Source organism: Aptenodytes forsteri, unplaced genomic scaffold, assembly GCF_000699145.1.
Source record: "Aptenodytes forsteri isolate BGI_AS27 unplaced genomic scaffold, ASM69914v1 Scaffold284, whole genome shotgun sequence".
In the NCBI taxonomy this organism is placed as follows: Eukaryota; Metazoa; Chordata; class Aves; order Sphenisciformes; family Spheniscidae; genus Aptenodytes; species Aptenodytes forsteri.
The window spans coordinates 3,408,800-3,426,405 of NW_008794445.1; the positions used below are offsets into that span (position 1 = coordinate 3,408,800).

The following is a 17,606-nucleotide window of genomic DNA, read 5'->3' on the forward strand; positions in this document are numbered from 1 at the left end:
GTTTTAGAACTGTCTTCAGAAGACATTACTGTCCTTCAAGGATCTGTGTGTTAAGCTCTCTGGATTGATGACATATGTATACATATTTGTGTATAAATAGTAAACTTAGAAGTCCTTCTTAGGTGCTTTGGGCAACGTTTTTTGCCTGAAAGGTTTTTTGTTTGATTTTGGTGTGGGGTTTTTTTTAGGATAGATACTGCAAAAATTCAAGGCCTGTTGTATTATAAGCAGGCATAAATGTTGCTAATATTCTTTAACAAGCTCTCAATTGGCTGCCATATTCTGAGGACTTTTGTAGGAGAAGTGATCCTATAACTGATGGGGGGGGTGTTGGAAAAAGGCATTCTTTAGAGGAGACGTGGTATCTTTTATCATCTAATAAAGTTATTTCTTTTTGTTTATTAGGTTGTCTGGTCTACTAAAAACAGTTGCTTTCTGTTAATGCTTTTGTATATATCCTCAGATCACAGTGGCTGCAAAAACATTGCCACTTCCTACTTTTTGTAATACTTGTTTTGCTGACTAAAATTAGTGGCTTTATTTCATCAGGAGTGGAAGAGCAATAGAGCCTGAGAAATAAAGGAATAATGAAAAGGAAGCACTGGGGAGTGATACGGTATTGCTTAGAGATTTCATTGCACGTCACAAGCAGTTTGACAGTCAAGTCAGGGAGGAACCTGTTTTTCTTGATGTACTGCAGAAGAATTTATATGCTCAGAATGCACATGCTGTCGTGTCACAACATAGTTGTGTAGTAGTGTTTTGATATGCTGCGTATTCTTGCAGGATTATTTTGACATAGTGAAGAACCCCATGGACCTTTCTACTATCAAGCGGAAGCTAGACACAGGACAATATCAGGAACCGTGGCAATATGTAGATGACATCTGGCTCATGTTCAATAATGCCTGGCTGTATAACCGCAAAACATCTCGGGTATATAAGTACTGTTCCAAACTGGCAGAGGTGTTTGAGCAAGAAATTGACCCAGTTATGCAGAGCCTTGGTTATTGCTGTGGAAGAAAGGTAAGAAAACAAATCTTTTTAGTCTGCTAAATATTGTCTGCTTGCTTCCTGGTATTGAAGGGGGGGGGGAATACAGCAGTTGCAGTTGTTAGCAGTTATGGTGTGTCAAAAATTTTGAAAGTTTACTTAGCAGTTTATTTAATAAATAAATAATAAATAAACAGAAAGTTTATTTAGCAATCCTGAGTAATCTGATTTTGAGGTTTTTATGGATCTTCTAATTCTATCTAGTGCTTAAATCATCTTGTTGTATATAAGCCCTTGGGGGAAAACAGGAAGGCTTATTTTGATTAGGGCAAACCCGTTTGCTATTGCAAATTAAACAGATGTGTTTTTGTTACTGCAGAAGTGCTCTCTGTTTCACTATATATTGAGACTCTTTATTTCCATTGTCTTGTTTTGGTATGCTTTCCATCTTTGGAGAAGAGCTAGCTTGAGAATAACAGACCACTGAACATTTTTTGTGACTCTAGCACTTCATACACTTGCTGTACTGTGAGGTCTGTGCACAGAATAAGGTGGAAATGATCATTGTCTGGGTCTCACTTGCTTCCTGTGGAGAGCAAGTGAAAACACGTATGAGTACTAAGATGACCCATTCCTCTTTGTAGTTGGAGTTCTCGCCACAGACTTTGTGTTGCTATGGCAAACAGCTATGCACAATCCCTCGAGATGCCACTTACTACAGTTACCAGAACAGGTAAGGAAAACTCACTTGGTGCGGTTTTGTGCATGCTGCAATCAAATCTGTTAAAAGGCGTGCATGTATTTACATATATACTTTCTTTATATGTGTACACCTTTGTGTTTTAAGATAAAAATTTGCTGGAAGTGCCCTTGAATAGTTTACCTTGTGTGCTAATGATTTCTTTCTGCAGAAGTTCACTGCAGTCTTTGCTCTTCCTCTTGTTTGCAGAAACTTGATGTTTTACTAAATTTTTATCCTACAGTTAATTAAATCTTCAGTTATCTACAAATCATATATACAAGTCTGTTGTCTTTTGCTTCCTACCATGCAGCAGTATTTTTCATGCAGAACATTGTGTAAACTATGCAGCAAGTATATTAATGCTTGTAATGCATACTGTTTGGCAAGTCTTTGTTTTTCTCATTATGTTAACACTGAAGAGCAAACTTAGTTTTGTGGTGCAGATCTTCATTGGAAGATTTGTGTATTCAGATCTTCAGTAGATTGATGCTTGCTTTTTCTCCCCAAGTTTTCTTAAGGGAGTTGTCTTGCAGTAGCTGTCAGCAGCTGTGTAAAGTGCTGTCACTTCTACAACGCTCTTTGAATATTTTTTTGAATTGGGGTTTACTAAAGGATTAAAACCTATTTGACTTCTGAAAGAAGGTTTCTTGCTAGGTGTCTCTTTGCCAATTGGGGAAGCAAGGCAGGAAGAAGCAAGGGAAATACATGCTATAACACTCCCGTATCCCCTGGCCTGTCACCAGAATGCACCTGTTAGAGCAGACATCTGGTTACCTCCAAACTATGTCACCTCCATCAATTTAGTTCCTGTTCTCCATTCTTTCCAACACCTTAAACAAAAAACCCCAAAACAACAAAAACACTAAGGCTTCTATCTGAAAGCCAAGAAGATTTTGCAGGAATTGTAGTTTTCTTAAGCACCTGGTCAGGTGAAAGCAACCGAAGAGCTACAGGTATTATATCTTAGGCTTCATAAAGGTCTATAGCAGTGAATGGAGGTTTTTTAAGAGTGAAGAAGTAGAAAATAAGCTTATAGTATCCCATAATAACTATTGTAGTTTTAGACTTATATAATGTAGAGCTTTTCGTATCATAAGTCAGTATCTTCTGCTTACGTTTATCTGTGGGCAAGCACTAGATGGACCAAAAGACTATTATTCAAAACTCTGACATGCTTTACATGTTTTCAAACATTAGAAGGGAATGTTTGCACTATAACACCTGCATACATGTGACTTGTAAATTACGTTATATACACACATGCATATATATCTATAGACTGAAATGTACAATTCCAGAAGTACTGTTCTCTGCATTATCTCAGATGAAAATTGGGAGAGAAGGTTGAGACCTGTGTTTTTAGCTTAACAGCTGCTATAGTGTTGGTTTGTGTGGCTTTATTATAAACTTGTTTGAATTTTCTTTTATTTCTTTTTATTTTTATGTGTCTTGTGCACTCAATTAACATGCCTTAGTAATGGAGAGGCCACAGTTTTAGAACATTTTTGAGGGCTGGGGTAGAATCTTCAGTTAATCGCTATTTTATTCAAACATTAAATGAAAAGTTTCTCTGTAATGCTTGCTGTATTGATACCTGGACTGTTCTACACTCAAACTGGGCTATGGCAGAATCACGTCAATGTAGAGCATTATGTGTGTAATTAATGTCAGGTATTTAGTTAACATACAGTTTGACAGTTCTATAATTAACATCTGTAAGATTTTGAGGACAGATTTTATTGTTCTTTAAGCTTCTGATGTTTAGCTTTCCCTTTCAACTGGGAGAGAAACCTGTGGCCATTCAGCATTTATACATTTAAGATGGAAGACTATCCCTCTTCCATTGATCTCCTGCAGATCCTCCTGCCAACAGAACTGCTGTGCTGATGTACAAGTCAGAGTAGCAGTTCTTCCTTCCTTCTGCTCTTTCCCCTTTCTCATTTTAATTCTTTGCTGTACGTGGCATGGATTATTAAAATGAAGAGGGTATGGGTATGCTAAAATGGAATACTCTTGTTTAATTTGCTTTAATCATTTGCTGCTTGTGAACCCATTTGAGAGATTGAATGCTAATCTGTGCTTTGCCTTGGCTTTCTGCTTTGTGTTGTCTTGTCCTGCTTCTATGTTTTTGTTTTTGTCCTGCAAACCCCCATTTCTTTGTTCGTGTGTGTTATTTTTTTTATTTCTCCTTCATGCTTGTCATTGTCTGCACTTGGCTTTGATTGTGCAAAAAAAAAAAAAAAACCAAACCAAAAACAAACCAACCAAACACAATGTGGGGCCCATAAATCTGCATCATTGAATATCCTTGTCGCCGTTGATGACCTGCTCTCTGCTCCTGTCCCTTCCTTGGCCTGCTGTGATTGGTGGCTCCGTTGCTTGGCTTGGGCTGTGTTGTATGGACGGAGCAGTTCACCCAAATATGGCCTTCTTGCTGACAGGTATCATTTCTGTGAGAAGTGCTTCAACGAAATCCAAGGGGAGAGCGTTTCTCTGGGAGATGACCCATCACAACCTCAAACGTGAGTTACTTGTGTTTGCTTGGGCCATGCGTGCATAAGCTGTATCATGGTCTATAGTGCTTTCTCAAAGGGAAACAGTTTCGTTTTAGGTAACCCTTGCTGTCTGTAGGCTAGTAGAGGGTGGACCAGATATTCTTCGTAAAAGCCTGGACTTGCGCTGTAGATTTTTTTTTTTTTTTTTTTTGCTTTTAAGATCTGGACTGACTGAACTGTAGTGAGAAATAAGCACTTAGTGCTTAAAATTGCAACTATACCAATAGAGGGGAAAGAAGAGAATTGCTTTTTTCTGAAAAAATGTGAAAGTATTTCACTGCAGAAAAATAACCATGTGTGCAGGCAGGTAGGTGACAGACATAGTTTGAAATAGTCAAACGTACCATTCTGTTTATAGACTGGCTATGCTATTAAACTTGTATTCAACTTCAGATTGTTTTTCATGCAAATCAGAAGCAGGCAACCTCCTTTTGCCATATTAATATTTTACTGTTGGCGTGCCATCTGCTTATGAGAAATACTGTGCAGTTGTTGAGGTGATCACGGTAAAAGGCCATGCATGGATTTAGTTGCCTTTTCCATGCTGGTGGAAAACTGTTGGGACAGTCTTTCATTCTGCTGTAACCTCCTCACACCTCCTCAAAAAACCTTGAAACAGAATTTTGGGAGACTAAGGAAACCCTTGAGGGGACAGATGAGTGCCAAGCAGTTACTCTTTGAGCTGTTGAAGAAAGCTCTTTGGGGGCAGGGCAGGAACACTGCAGGTAGAAGCAAGTGAGGAACTTAGGAAAGTCTGAAGCCAAGGGGAGAGTTGTCAAAGTTGGTAACTGGACAAACTGAGTTAACTTTCACTAGAAGCAGAAGTTGTCTTTAGCAGCATGTTACCAAATCCTGGTTGCGCTGATGGATGTATCCAGAACAGTACTGAAAGAATCCATTGGGGTTTGGGAAGATGTAAGAGTACATCTGCCTTTCGGGAAGGAAGAAGAAAAATAATGTTCGTATGCTGGTCTGTACAATGGGCCATGTCCCTGTGGATAGTATGGATTACTACTCTACTAGAAGCAAAGACCCAAAGTTTAATCAATATTGTCCAGTTTTGTTAATACGAGATGTGGGATATGAAGTACTTGCATATGAGAGAAGCAAGTATCTATATACATGTAAATCTGTGTATAAATAAACATCAAATATATGCATGTTTATATATAAATTTTTGTTTAGCTGCTGAGAGAGTATGATTTCTCATACAGATAAGTTGGAATGGTTTGGCCACAAACCTTTGAGTCAAGGTAGAAGGCAGCATAGAGTGCTTTTGATTTTTACATTAGATTTGAAAACACAGATGCTGGATACAAATTTTTTTTTTTCAATAATGAAAACAATCAAAAGCTCTTTGAACACAAGCAATGGTAAGAATGTACTTCCAGCTCCTGGTATTCTTTTTCATAGCTGATTTAAATGCTTGGTTGGTGTGTGGTGAAAATGGAGGCTATAGGCTGCACATGAGGAGCAAGTACTGTTGAATGTTCTCTCACCTGCTTACAGGCTTTCTCTTAGGAACTCATTTTACTGGGGCATAGAGATCCTGCTCCCTTCCTATCTTCTCACAACCTATAGTTAAAATGAACAAAAGCAAAAAAGATTAGTAATATATGTTAGGTCCTGTTTACAGTTCTACTCACTATATTATAATAATAGTTTGAGGTAATTGGGAGATTGAACCTTCCTCATTAATCTGATAAGGAGCTTGAAGTATTCTGCAGGTGGCACTATTCAGAATAAACACTGAAATAAAAGGATAGGAAGGTTAATGCACCTCATGCAAGTTGGATTAGATCTCTGTCATTGCTTCTCAGAGAGGCACATACTGATCATCTCGCATTTTACAGCACTCTCTTCAGGGTAAATTCTGAGATCTGGGTATTCTTCTATGATTGTTCTTGACTGTTTTGAACCAGATTGGTGTAAAAGATACCTGGGACCTCACTGTCAAAAAGGTGGAATTTCTAGCCTAGCAAATGCTGTAGGGAAGGTAAAGATAGTGTAGAGTAGTGGCTGAGCTGGGGTTGCCGAGTTTGGAAGCTGAAATTTATCCTTTGAAGTTAATCTAGGAGGAGGGCTAGGGGAATCTGAAATAAGATAACCTGCCTTTCTCAGTAATCAAAGATAATTGGAATTGTGTGCCTTCAGAATATGAGAGGCATATGAAATAGTACTTTCACTATGAAATACTGATCAGACTGGTCCAAAACTTGAATGTCAGCAAGTTTTACCATTTATCTTGTAGTAAAACTGAATAAGGGAGCAACGTGGTTCTCTACAAGCTATTGTCCCAAAGAAAAGAATGTTTTCAACAGGCAGAGTCAAGAGTGGCATATACTTTAGTTGTCCATCACTTTGTGAAATACAGCTCCTTTCCTTGTAGTGCCAGTGAGTGTTTAAAAAAATCTGCTTGCAAGTTTTGTCTTGGTGTGTGGTATGGCATGAATGTATGTTGTCTTGTGTTAAAACTGAGTTTTATTGCCTGTTTCTCCGTAGCACGATAAACAAAGAACAGTTTTCAAAAAGGAAAAATGATACACTGGACCCTGAACTGTAAGTAATGCTGTCACACTTTGAATGATCCTCATTGCATTATAACTATTTTGTAAAATACGTGTTACTCATTCACCATCAGCTTTGCTTTTCAGTGTTTTCCAAGTTTCACGTAGCTCTGTTAGCCAGCAGGGGCTGCTAAGTAAGCAGCATATCTGGCTTTCTGTCCTGAGAACCCAGACCACCACAGCTGTACTTGAGAAATATGTAACACTATGTATGGGCCGAAATTAGTGCATTTTGTTTTGAATGTGGATTCAACAGGAGGATGAATGCAGATAACTGCTTTGAAACCCTGTTGTGGCAAATGCTCAAGTCTCAGAACTGATTTGGGTCATTTGGCAGTAGCTCTTTTGGTGCTGTTGGCTTTTCTAATTGTCATGTTTTACAGGGAGCTGTAGTAGAAGGGAAAGTTGTTAAATTTGAATCAGCCGGTTCTTCTACACTGCTCTGGAAGCAAAACTGTAGACATTCAGTAAAGTTAAGATGATGGTGACTCAGCTGCTTTTCTTTATATTGCTGATGGTTTTTTTTTTTAAGCCACTTTACATGTTCCTGCGTTATACACCAATGCTGCTACTCTGCAAACATTACCTTCATTCTCAAATGAATGAGCAAAAAGGATGTGTCTTCTTCCCACACCATCCTTCTAAGGGCATAAGGGTCAGCCAGTTCTGTTTTACAAGGGCTGTGGGAAGGAGAGAATAGTAACTTGATTCATAACTTTTCTTTCCCTTTGTTATAGTGAAGATCTAGCCTAAGGCTAGAATACAAGCCTAACTTACAGTATGATACCATATGCCCTACATAAATGACAGCTATTCATTCAAAGTCTCAGACTCCTATAGATAGACATGTTCAAAAGGAGTCAGATTGTCCTGATACATGAAACAACCTTTAGGTATTTTGGAGAATTATTCACCAACATCTGTGAAGTAGACCATATCACTTACCTCAGTTGTCCTTAAATCTCTGCTAGTCTTCTGAAAGTGGCTTTGATATTGCTTCTGTTTTCTTCCTTCCCCCCTTTCTGCAGTATATTTGCAATGTACCCCAGGCTTCAAGCATAGTGAGGCAACTAACAGCCAACTATTTCTCCTGGTTCTTTGCTTCTGAGACCTGTGAATCCATTTTTCTCTTCATTATAGCAACAAGCAGTTTACAGATTTTATCCTTAGAAGGGCTTCACTTTAAAAAAAATGAGTGAAGCAGATGGCAGTAAGGCAAGCAAATGGTAATAATAATGCGTCCCTGCATAGTCTACCTGACTTGAGCTGACAGATTCTTAATTCATTCTGGAGGCTGTTCTCAGCATAGATGTGCCCTCTGTTAAATAGGCTCAAAAGCCTAAATGTTAGACCTCCTCTAATAAAATGTTACAAAATATACAAGCAAGTAATGATACTACTAACCTTGCTTCCGTTCCCCCTTTTTTCCTTCTACAGATTTGTTGAATGTATAGAGTGTGGAAGAAAAATGCACCAGATCTGTGTTCTTCATAATGAGATAATCTGGCCTTCTGGGTGAGGAATTTCTCCTTCTTAAGTAGAGAGTATATGATAGATTCACTGCATAAACTTCCTTATATTGGTTATATTTAAAAGAGTGTCTAATGGAAGAAGTTGCATTCCCACCTGAAAATTTTACAGAATATATAGGGTAACGTCAAATTTAGGCATCACATCATCTTAAATGTTTCTGACATTTGTGTGTGGAAGAGGGCCTTTCAGCCTTATGTTTTAGCCTTTTATGTTAAACATAAATATATATATCTTACATATATAAGATATTTGTCCTTCATGAAAAGATGTTTTTAGTTCTGGTAACAATTTCATACTGGTCTATTTTCTATACAAATCATATTGCTTTGTCATCTTCAAAAAAATTTGTAACTACTAAAGAATTTAACAGGTGAATTCACTTTTTTGACCTCAGTGATCAAATTAAATCTGAAAAACAATCTAGTCGTCTTTAGATACTCCATAGTTCTTGATTAAAATACTGGTTTTTTTTCTGATTGCTTTAAAAGCTTTTTAAAAAAGCCGATAAATGTTATGTAGATAAAGCTCTGTAAGAGTTTAAGTATTTCCTTTCTTGACAAGAAGGCTATGACTTTTACCATTCTGTTGTCCCATCCACATTGCTGCAGAAGAGGGTAGACATCCTGTAACTGAGGAAGAATCTGCCCATCATTTCATGCTACAGTGTACTTGGGCGTTTAGAAAAAATATCAGTCTTTTGCTTTATGTATTGCGGTATCTCATCTTCATCAGAGACTGCAGTTTGAGACTATTTGTTCCAAGAATAACTTAAGCCAATATTGTTAGACCTGCCAGTGGAGATCCTGTTTCCTGGGCTTGCAGGTGGTGACATGAGTGACTGACAGGAGATGCACCCCCTGGTGCTTAGTTCCTTCTCTGCAGCTCTGAAACAGTTGGGCCATTTCTGCTGGCGCTGTTCTTTGTGCTGTCTTTTATTTCAAATTCAGTTAAGGTATTTTCCAGTCCAGATAAGATCTGGTGAAAGATTTTGCTTCTAATGATAAGATGCTAAGGAACTTTACGGTCTGACTTGGGAGTGGTTTTTCACTTTCTCCTGTTTTTGCTTCAGCTTTGTCTGTGATGGCTGCCTAAAGAAAACGGGACGAACCAGGAAAGAGAACAAATTCTCTGCTAAAAGTAAGATTCTGACACTTGCACCAACAAATCTTAATTTGTTAAGAAAGGGGAAGCGGTGGCTTTTATGCTCATTTTGCATTTATTTCAATTTTTTGAGTTAAAGGAGGATGCTTTTGGTCAGTTCTGAACATCAATTCTGTGTTCAGAATGCTTGCATTCACAAGTGTTGTCACTGGTTAATAGTCTGTTGTAGAGGGTTAACGTACTGTTTTAGAGCACTGCTAATGCAAGATATGCATCCTTTTGTGTCAACTGCAGTATTAATAGCATTGGGAAATAGTTGCTGTGTGACTGCAGTCTAACTTAAATTTATGATAACATGTTCAAGTCACTGTGACTACTGCTGCTCTTAAAAGCTTTGATGGAGATAAAGGTTGCATCAGCTGGTGACAAAACTCTCTATAGACATTTCCTCTTGATCAAGGCAGCTGATTTGAAGGCAGTGTAGGAGGAAATTTGTGCAGTCATTGTCCATCTGTTCTATAGATAAAATAAGTCTTTCAGAAGCTTCTTAGGTTGGTGTACTTCTTACAAATAGTGAGTATTTACATTTCTGCTAAAAAAAAAAAAAATCCCCAGCCAACCAATAGCATCAAGATTCTAACAAGTATTAACTGTAGTGTTTAAGCAGTTACTTTTTAAGGTCCTTTTTTGGAAAAAGAGGAAGGAGGATATCAAAGACTGTAAATCGTCTTGAAATTTGAGGGATGGCTTAAAGTCCAGTCACAAAAAGTGTTCTCTTCAACTGTTCATATGAAATGGAAAGCAAGCCACTCAATGAATGGTTTCAACATCTGAGTCTTCCAAAATGTCCAAAATCAAACCTTCCTAGATTCACCAAGAATACAGGAAGAATATAAGGATTCTTTTACAGTTTTTATCAGCTTTCGTTTCTAGCAACCTGTATGTATTGCATACTTAACGTAGTATAGTGAACGCTTTACTGAAAGGTGTCAAATTGGAAAAATGAAAAGCTGATTGGCAGATATGTAACTCTACCAAAGGCAATGGGCAGCGATGAGACACGCCCTGTTACACCAGAAGTCTTAAACTCCCTTTCAGCTTTAGGTTTTGTCAGCTAACATTATGCTTGTACTTCTTTTGCATGAAGATTGTTTGAAAATCAGAACCTTCTGCAAGTAGCATAGTTTAGATACAGTTGTATTTACTTATTCTTTCCATTACTGAAATATATTCTTTTGGTAAGTGGAGAGACTAACTTGGCTAGTGTGGCTTTATAGCCAGAATATACTCCCAAATGCAACATCTGCTCTTGAAGCTATGTCTGAGAGCAGTGTTTTGTAATCCAGTTTAAGTAATTAATAGCTTCTATTCAGGAGGAGCCTTAATTGTGATTGACTTTTGAGACAGATAGAAATTGGGTGGAAATACAGATTCTTTCTTCATTTAAATAATGTATAAACCATAAATGTGCCTACAGGTGAAAAGCAGCTCACCCCATCTAGAAGTATTAGTGTTTAAAGATAAAGCTTTAATTTATGATAACATACTGCAAGCATTAAAAGTCACTTTTCACTTAACATCTGAATAGAGAAATCGCATTTGAACAGTTCAGTTTTGTATATATTTAGAGCTGTATTTTTCTCCTGCGGGGTTACCGGCTACGAGACTTGGTACCTTCTTGGAGAACAGAGTTAATGATTTCCTAAGACGACAGAATCACCCTGAGGCAGGAGAGGTTACAGTTAGGGTGGTACACGCATCTGACAAAACTGTTGAAGTAAAACCAGGAATGAAAGCAAGGTATGTTCTTTACATTTCTAATTTTGCTTTCTTTTGGGGGAGGTGGAAGCTATTTGAATTTACTTACATGCTACTATTTTGAAAAAATACTGTTGTATTCAAAACCTCACCACTGACCAGTTCTTGATAAACAGATGTTACAGCAGCATATTAATTAGTTGTGATGAGTGTCGTCTTTTTCATAGTAAAAAGTGGATGCCTTGTATTTTGAGTAGTCTGTAAGCATTTAATTTCAAAATTGCACCAAAATTACACTTATAGTAGCCCTCATCATTGTTGCTTTTACCTAGTGACGCGTATTCTCTAGTATGTCAATGTATTTGGTATTCCTCTTTACCCTCTGTAATCTGCAGGTTTGTAGACAGCGGAGAGATGGCTGAGTCTTTCCCTTATCGAACAAAAGCGCTTTTTGCCTTTGAGGAGATTGATGGTGTAGACTTGTGCTTCTTTGGGATGCATGTACAGGAGTATGGCTCAGACTGTCCTCCACCCAATCAAAGGTGAGGAGCTGCATGAAAGTTTATTTTATTTTGGTACTGTCTCAGTTGGGTGAACCTTCTGAAGTTCTGTATAGAGCTTCAGTGTTGCATATGTGAAGACTCAGTGCTGTTAGCTTCTAGAAACAAAGTAGCTTCTGTAGGGAATATGTCAGTTAGTCGCTTCTTACTGGGGATGCTGGCTGGCAGACAGTGTTGCCTTTAAAGAATCAGTTGTCAGTATTGTCAAGGAAGGGATTGGATAGTTTTAGAGATGAGGCTAGGATATCAAAAGAAAGCTGAGTTTCTAGAGGTAAATAGGATCAGAGGCTTTGAAGATTGCTGTTGTATTGGATGCTTCAAATGTATAAAATAACATTAATAAACTTGTAGAACTACTTTGAAATCTCTGCTTCTCATCATGCCTTTTTTTTTTTTAGGCGAGTGTATATATCGTACCTTGACAGTGTTCATTTCTTCCGCCCTAAATGCTTGAGGACTGCTGTCTATCACGAAATACTAATTGGATATCTGGAATACGTCAAGAAACTAGGGTAAGTCTTTTCTAATGTTTTCTTCTGTGCAGTATTTGTGCTAGGTAGTTCTTATTGCAAATGAAATTACTACATCCTATTGTGCAGAATATGGTGCCTAAATATCAGCTGATGATAGAATAACTTGGCAACAGCTGTGTATAGTTGAAAAAGAGAAAAGACAAAAAAGGATTGCAGGCTTTTCAGGAGAGGCTTATGCTTCAGATATTTTTAGGTTTCCAAACTTATGTAAAACTTCCTTAAGTCTAAGTAGAAAAAGTGAGCCTTTTTTCTGCTGGGCTTGTTGATAGCAGAGTCCTTGTGTAATGCCACTGCTTTAATCGGGTCATTCCTTTGAGCTGGCAAGTAAGTTCCTACCCATGTTTATAAGGAGAAAGGTAAGTATATTGTCTGTACTGATTAACTCTAACAGCTGTGTAAGGCCACTAAGAAATCTCTTATAGAATGAGTAGCTGAAATTGTGAGAAACTGAAAAGTTAGAAGAGAAAGAGGAGAGTATACTTGGGACAGCACAAAAGAGAACACAGAACTATTGAAGAAATGAGAAAGGTGGAAATTAAATGACTATATACTAACTGAAGTAGAAAACGCAGTGAAGTAAATATCAATCTATTGTCAAAGATATCTGGTGTAGCTTGGCAGAGAGTTATACATGAAGAAATTGTTAGGGACTATGTTTAGAGTAGTTGCATGAGAAAAATTAGAGTCAGAGTAGAGGTGGGTGGTACTGTCTTCAGTACCTCAGTGAGATGATATATTCCTTAGTACTTCAAAGGCATACATTAGACTTCTGCTTTTTTTTATTGTGTATTTTCTAACCTGTGAGTCTGTAAAATTGCTGCATAGAGCTCAGGCCTCAGTTTTACTTAATGCTGTTTTCTGTCCTAATGGGTAACATCGGGTTCCCATTTTGGGAAAACAATATTGGTCACGCAGTATCATATCTCCCTTCTCAGGCAGAAGGAATGACAACTGGCTGCAGTTCCCAGGGTTCGGGTAGGGTTCTGCAGAGCTGTTTCTCAACACAGCAAGGATGGTTATTTTTCTCTAACTCGAGATCTGATTATTCCTCCCACTGGAGTTCTTTTCAAAAACTAATAGAGAAGAACTGGGGATGAAGTGATCTTTGTGGTATTATATTCTCTGCAGCTGCTACTATTTGGATGTCATCTGTCTTCGTAGTACTTAGATTGTACACCCAATAGCATAGGGGTTGACAGTGACTGTTTATTCCCAGATATAATTGTGAAACCTTTAAAAAGGATCCTCAAAGTTTAAAAAAAAAAAAAAAAGAGGATTTGCAGTAGAAAAGCGAATTGCATATTTAAGTAAATCTGTTTTTAAAATGTTGCTAGGTAATGAATGACTGCACTGTCTCAAGGAAAAAGAATTCTGGCTTTTATTACTGGAATACCTAGTCCCCATCTTTCTCTTATTAGTTAATTGGGAGGTGGCAATTGCAGGTCTATATGAGGCTTTGCTTTTTATCTAGACTGGAAAACATGCACACTTTATATAAACTACTCTGCATATAGCGCTGAATTTTAAAAAAAATAATGAAAAGATGGTCATGCTGTCACATGAATGAAGCCGGAATGAACACTAGACTTGAAATCTTGGAGAGCTATAGTTGTCCATCTCGTAACACCAGCCAACTTTGTGGTGGCTCCATCTCGTGGCAGAGAGGAGAGCAAGCTCTAGTGTCAGAGCCCACATGTACTTTTTTTGTCTAATGATGCTAGGTATACTACTGGACATATCTGGGCATGCCCACCTAGTGAAGGAGATGACTACATCTTCCATTGCCATCCTCCTGACCAAAAGATACCCAAACCCAAACGGCTGCAAGAGTGGTACAAAAAGATGCTGGACAAATCTGTGTCGGAGCGCATTGTCCATGATTACAAGGTTTGTTAAGTGTATGTTTGTACTGGGGGGGGGGCAGGTGTTGACCGGTCTTGTCTTGGTTTCTTCCTTGCCTTATGCATTGTGCCTGATTCTTGGAGTTCACTGTATTAGTTTTAAGTGAAGTGAGCACTAAAAGTTTAGAGTTAAAATGTATCCTCTTCAAAGCATGTAGCTTCTGAAATCATTCTAGCAAGAGATTTGAAATGATTCCGTAGAACAGAGTAAATTCTTGAGGAATGCTGTAAAAGAGAGCAAATCTCATTTCATTAATACAAAGAAAATACATGGAATCTTTAGTCTTCCGGTGTTCAATAAAATTGCAGGGTTAAGCTGCTGATGCAGTTAGAAGTATGTAAAATCTTTGGAATTATCAGGACTTCAGCTAGCGTTGACAATATAGTGATTATATTATCCCACTTGGTAAGTATGCATATTGAAGTCTAGCACATGGTAATGATTTATTTCTTCGGAGTGGGAATACTTGAAATGTATTTGCCGAACTGTCTGTAACTGATGCAGTGTTAAATCTGCACTTATAATGTGCCCTCATAAAATGAACTGAAATATTAAGCTTTCCTTTGATCTGCTGGTGCCTTTTTTTATCACTTATTGAAAAGGTTGCCTTTATTTATGTGACTTGTAATAGTGGTAACCAAGTATTTTGCTCTCTTTCAGGATATATTTAAGCAGGCAACAGAAGATCGTCTAACAAGTGCAAAAGAGCTACCTTACTTCGAAGGGGATTTCTGGCCTAATGTTCTAGAGGAAAGCATTAAGGAACTAGAGCAAGAGGAAGAAGAACGGAAGAGAGAAGAAAACACTAGTAATGAAAGCACGGATGTAAGAATGCTTCTATTTCATGATCTAATGTAAAAGTTGTGATTGCCTATGGCTATTCGAAGAAAAAAAAAAAAAGGGGGGGGGGCTAGACACTTTGGTTAACTGGCTTTTTCACCTTCCTAGCTTCACTCCAATATAAATTTCAATTTTACATTTTATAAATTAGAGCTGTTAAAATACCACTAAGCTACATTTGTATGAGCAGTGGCTATTCATGTGGCTATAAACCTAACTAATTACCAAAGTCAATTAGATTGAAACAGCTGCTAGTTGAATATTTCGCTGCTGAAATCCAATTATTATCAATGTTCATGCTGCAACCTCAGCCTGACTTGGAAGCTTTTTTCCTTAAGCTTTAGCTTTTGGACAGTGGCTAACTTTTCTTTCTAATTTAGATGTTATAATACCAATCTTAGCAGAACATTCTGAGAAAGTAACAGCACTCTGATTTAGTAGTTTACTCAGTATAGGCTTTTTAGTAGAAAGCTTTAAGGCACTGAGGATCTGAAGCACAAAATACTGCTGAACTGTTGTTGGGCTACTTAAACTAGAGAAGTTTCTTGCTGGTATCTTGTGCAATTTTTTTTTTGAAAACATGCAACAACTGTGCTTTTACATTCCACAAAAAAGGTATGCCTCTTAATTCAACAATAAAATTGAAAATGAACAGATGTGGAGTTTATGCATCTGCCCATCCTTGGATCTTCTGAGCTTTTATGGAAGAGGTGGTGAATCTAGGATAAAGTTAGTAGTTTTGCTCACACAGTAGTACTTGTTAGTTAACACTGTTTAAGAACTGCTGCTTCATCACCTTATTAGATATTAGATTTTTGTTGGGGTTTAGAATTAATCTTTTTCCCTAAAAGACGTTTGGATCAAAAAAGTTACGTTTAACATTACAACTAGAATTTGTGGTTCTCCTGTGCTGCTCTTTGCAATACCTCCTTTCAAGGACTTTGAATAAACTAAGTGCAAGAGTAACCTGGGAATCGGGCAACTTGATATCAAATTTGCATTAACTAACATCTTTCTTAGGTATTACTTAAGGGTTTGTTTTCCACTTGGCATAGCTGCAAGTTCCCATCTCTCTAATATACCAGAAACAAGTTGTGAGGAATCTGACCTGTGCTCTGTGTGTGAGGTTGGTCAACACCTAGTTATTCCTCCACAGCAGTTTGGCCCCAAAATCCTGCGGTGGGGGAAGCTTGCAGCATATTACTATTTAACCTTTATTATAAAAATAATTTCAACTCTTTATTGACCCCGTGTTTCACTTCTTGAAAGTGAGGCAATAATAAACTGTATTCTCAAATGAAGTGATATTCATGTTCACTGGAAATTTTCATCCTGACAAAGTTGTTACAAGCTTAGGAAAAATGCTTATTAGGTTAAGAATTGCTTTGATCCTTGCTCATCATACTCTGTGGTGTTTTGAGGGGTGCTCTGAGAAGCACAGAGAGGAATAAACTGTTCCTTGCGAATTGATTATAATTGAAATTAAGCTGACCCGTTTTGTTTGACTATTGCAAGATATGACAGGAGGAAGGTGCATACTAGAAATTGCACTACTAATGCCTTTTGGACTCAGAAGAACAGCTTCATATCAAAATCAGTTTAATGCAGTCTATTAAAAAATAAAAATAAATCTGTCAGAGTTGTAACAAACTAAATCGAGGTGAATTAAGTCTTTCTTACCTCTGGTTAGTGCAGTATCAGTTGTACTTTTCAGTTATTTTTAGTTTTGAATTGCATTGAGAAGCCATCTGCTGAACCTCTTTGTGATTATCCAAGAGGTTCTTCAGTGTTCAACTATAGCAGACAAACGGGTTTCAGTATGTAACGTTTCCCTTGCACCTCATGAGCATTTATGCTTTTAATATTTTTAGAACTATGTATTGCTGATCTTGGTATCTTCTGGAGTGATTCTAATGGAACTAATTTAATGTTTCAGGGGACCTGGTAAGTGTCTTCGAGTAAATTATTGTGAAGTGTGTTTTGTCTTGCAGTTATAGAAGATGTGAAAGTAATAAATGCTGATGTGGTGTAACTTAGATATCTGACATAAAATACCTTTAAAATTAATAGGTGAGCAAGGGAGACAGCAAAAATGCCAAAAAGAAGAACAATAAGAAGACAAGTAAGAACAAGAGCAGCTTGAGTCGTGGCAATAAGAAAAAGCCTGGCATGCCCAATGTGTCCAATGACCTCTCCCAAAAGCTGTATGCCACTATGGAGAAGCACAAGGAGGTAAGAGCTGATAGAATGAGAAATATGTATTTTACTTAAGTAGAGAGGTGTACAAAGCTTTGATACTTCAGACAGAGTTGTGCCCTCTAAATTATACATGTTTGACTGGAGAATTGAGTGGCACACCAGACAAGTACCAGTAAGTCCAGGTGCTCTTTGCTGCGAGGGCAGTGGTGATAAATACAACTGTGCTCATACAGAACTTCCTAACAGTCTAGACTGTCACAACAGTTTTACTGTTACTGTTCAGTCCATTGTTCCTTACCTAATCTTCTGAAGAAGGTGAATCT

At 37.7% G+C, this 17,606-nt stretch overlaps 1 protein-coding gene across 3 annotated transcripts in view; it reads left to right on the forward strand.

Moving 5' to 3' along the window:
• The window catches only part of EP300 (E1A binding protein p300), a 66,839-nt gene that overhangs the window by 42,885 nt on the left and 6,348 nt on the right, over window positions 1-17,606 (forward strand). For all 3 annotated transcript variants that reach the window (XM_009290004.2, XM_009290006.2, XM_009290005.2), the window contains exons 18-29: window positions 787-1,026; window positions 1,638-1,726; window positions 4,177-4,257; window positions 6,793-6,849; window positions 8,295-8,372; window positions 9,460-9,527; window positions 11,141-11,291; window positions 11,645-11,791; window positions 12,208-12,321; window positions 14,064-14,229; window positions 14,905-15,069; window positions 17,155-17,316. In XM_009290004.2, coding sequence (XP_009288279.1) covers window positions 787-1,026; window positions 1,638-1,726; window positions 4,177-4,257; window positions 6,793-6,849; window positions 8,295-8,372; window positions 9,460-9,527; window positions 11,141-11,291; window positions 11,645-11,791; window positions 12,208-12,321; window positions 14,064-14,229; window positions 14,905-15,069; window positions 17,155-17,316 — 1,518 coding nt within the window. The remainder of the gene's footprint in view (window positions 1-786; window positions 1,027-1,637; window positions 1,727-4,176; window positions 4,258-6,792; window positions 6,850-8,294; window positions 8,373-9,459; window positions 9,528-11,140; window positions 11,292-11,644; window positions 11,792-12,207; window positions 12,322-14,063; window positions 14,230-14,904; window positions 15,070-17,154; window positions 17,317-17,606) is intronic.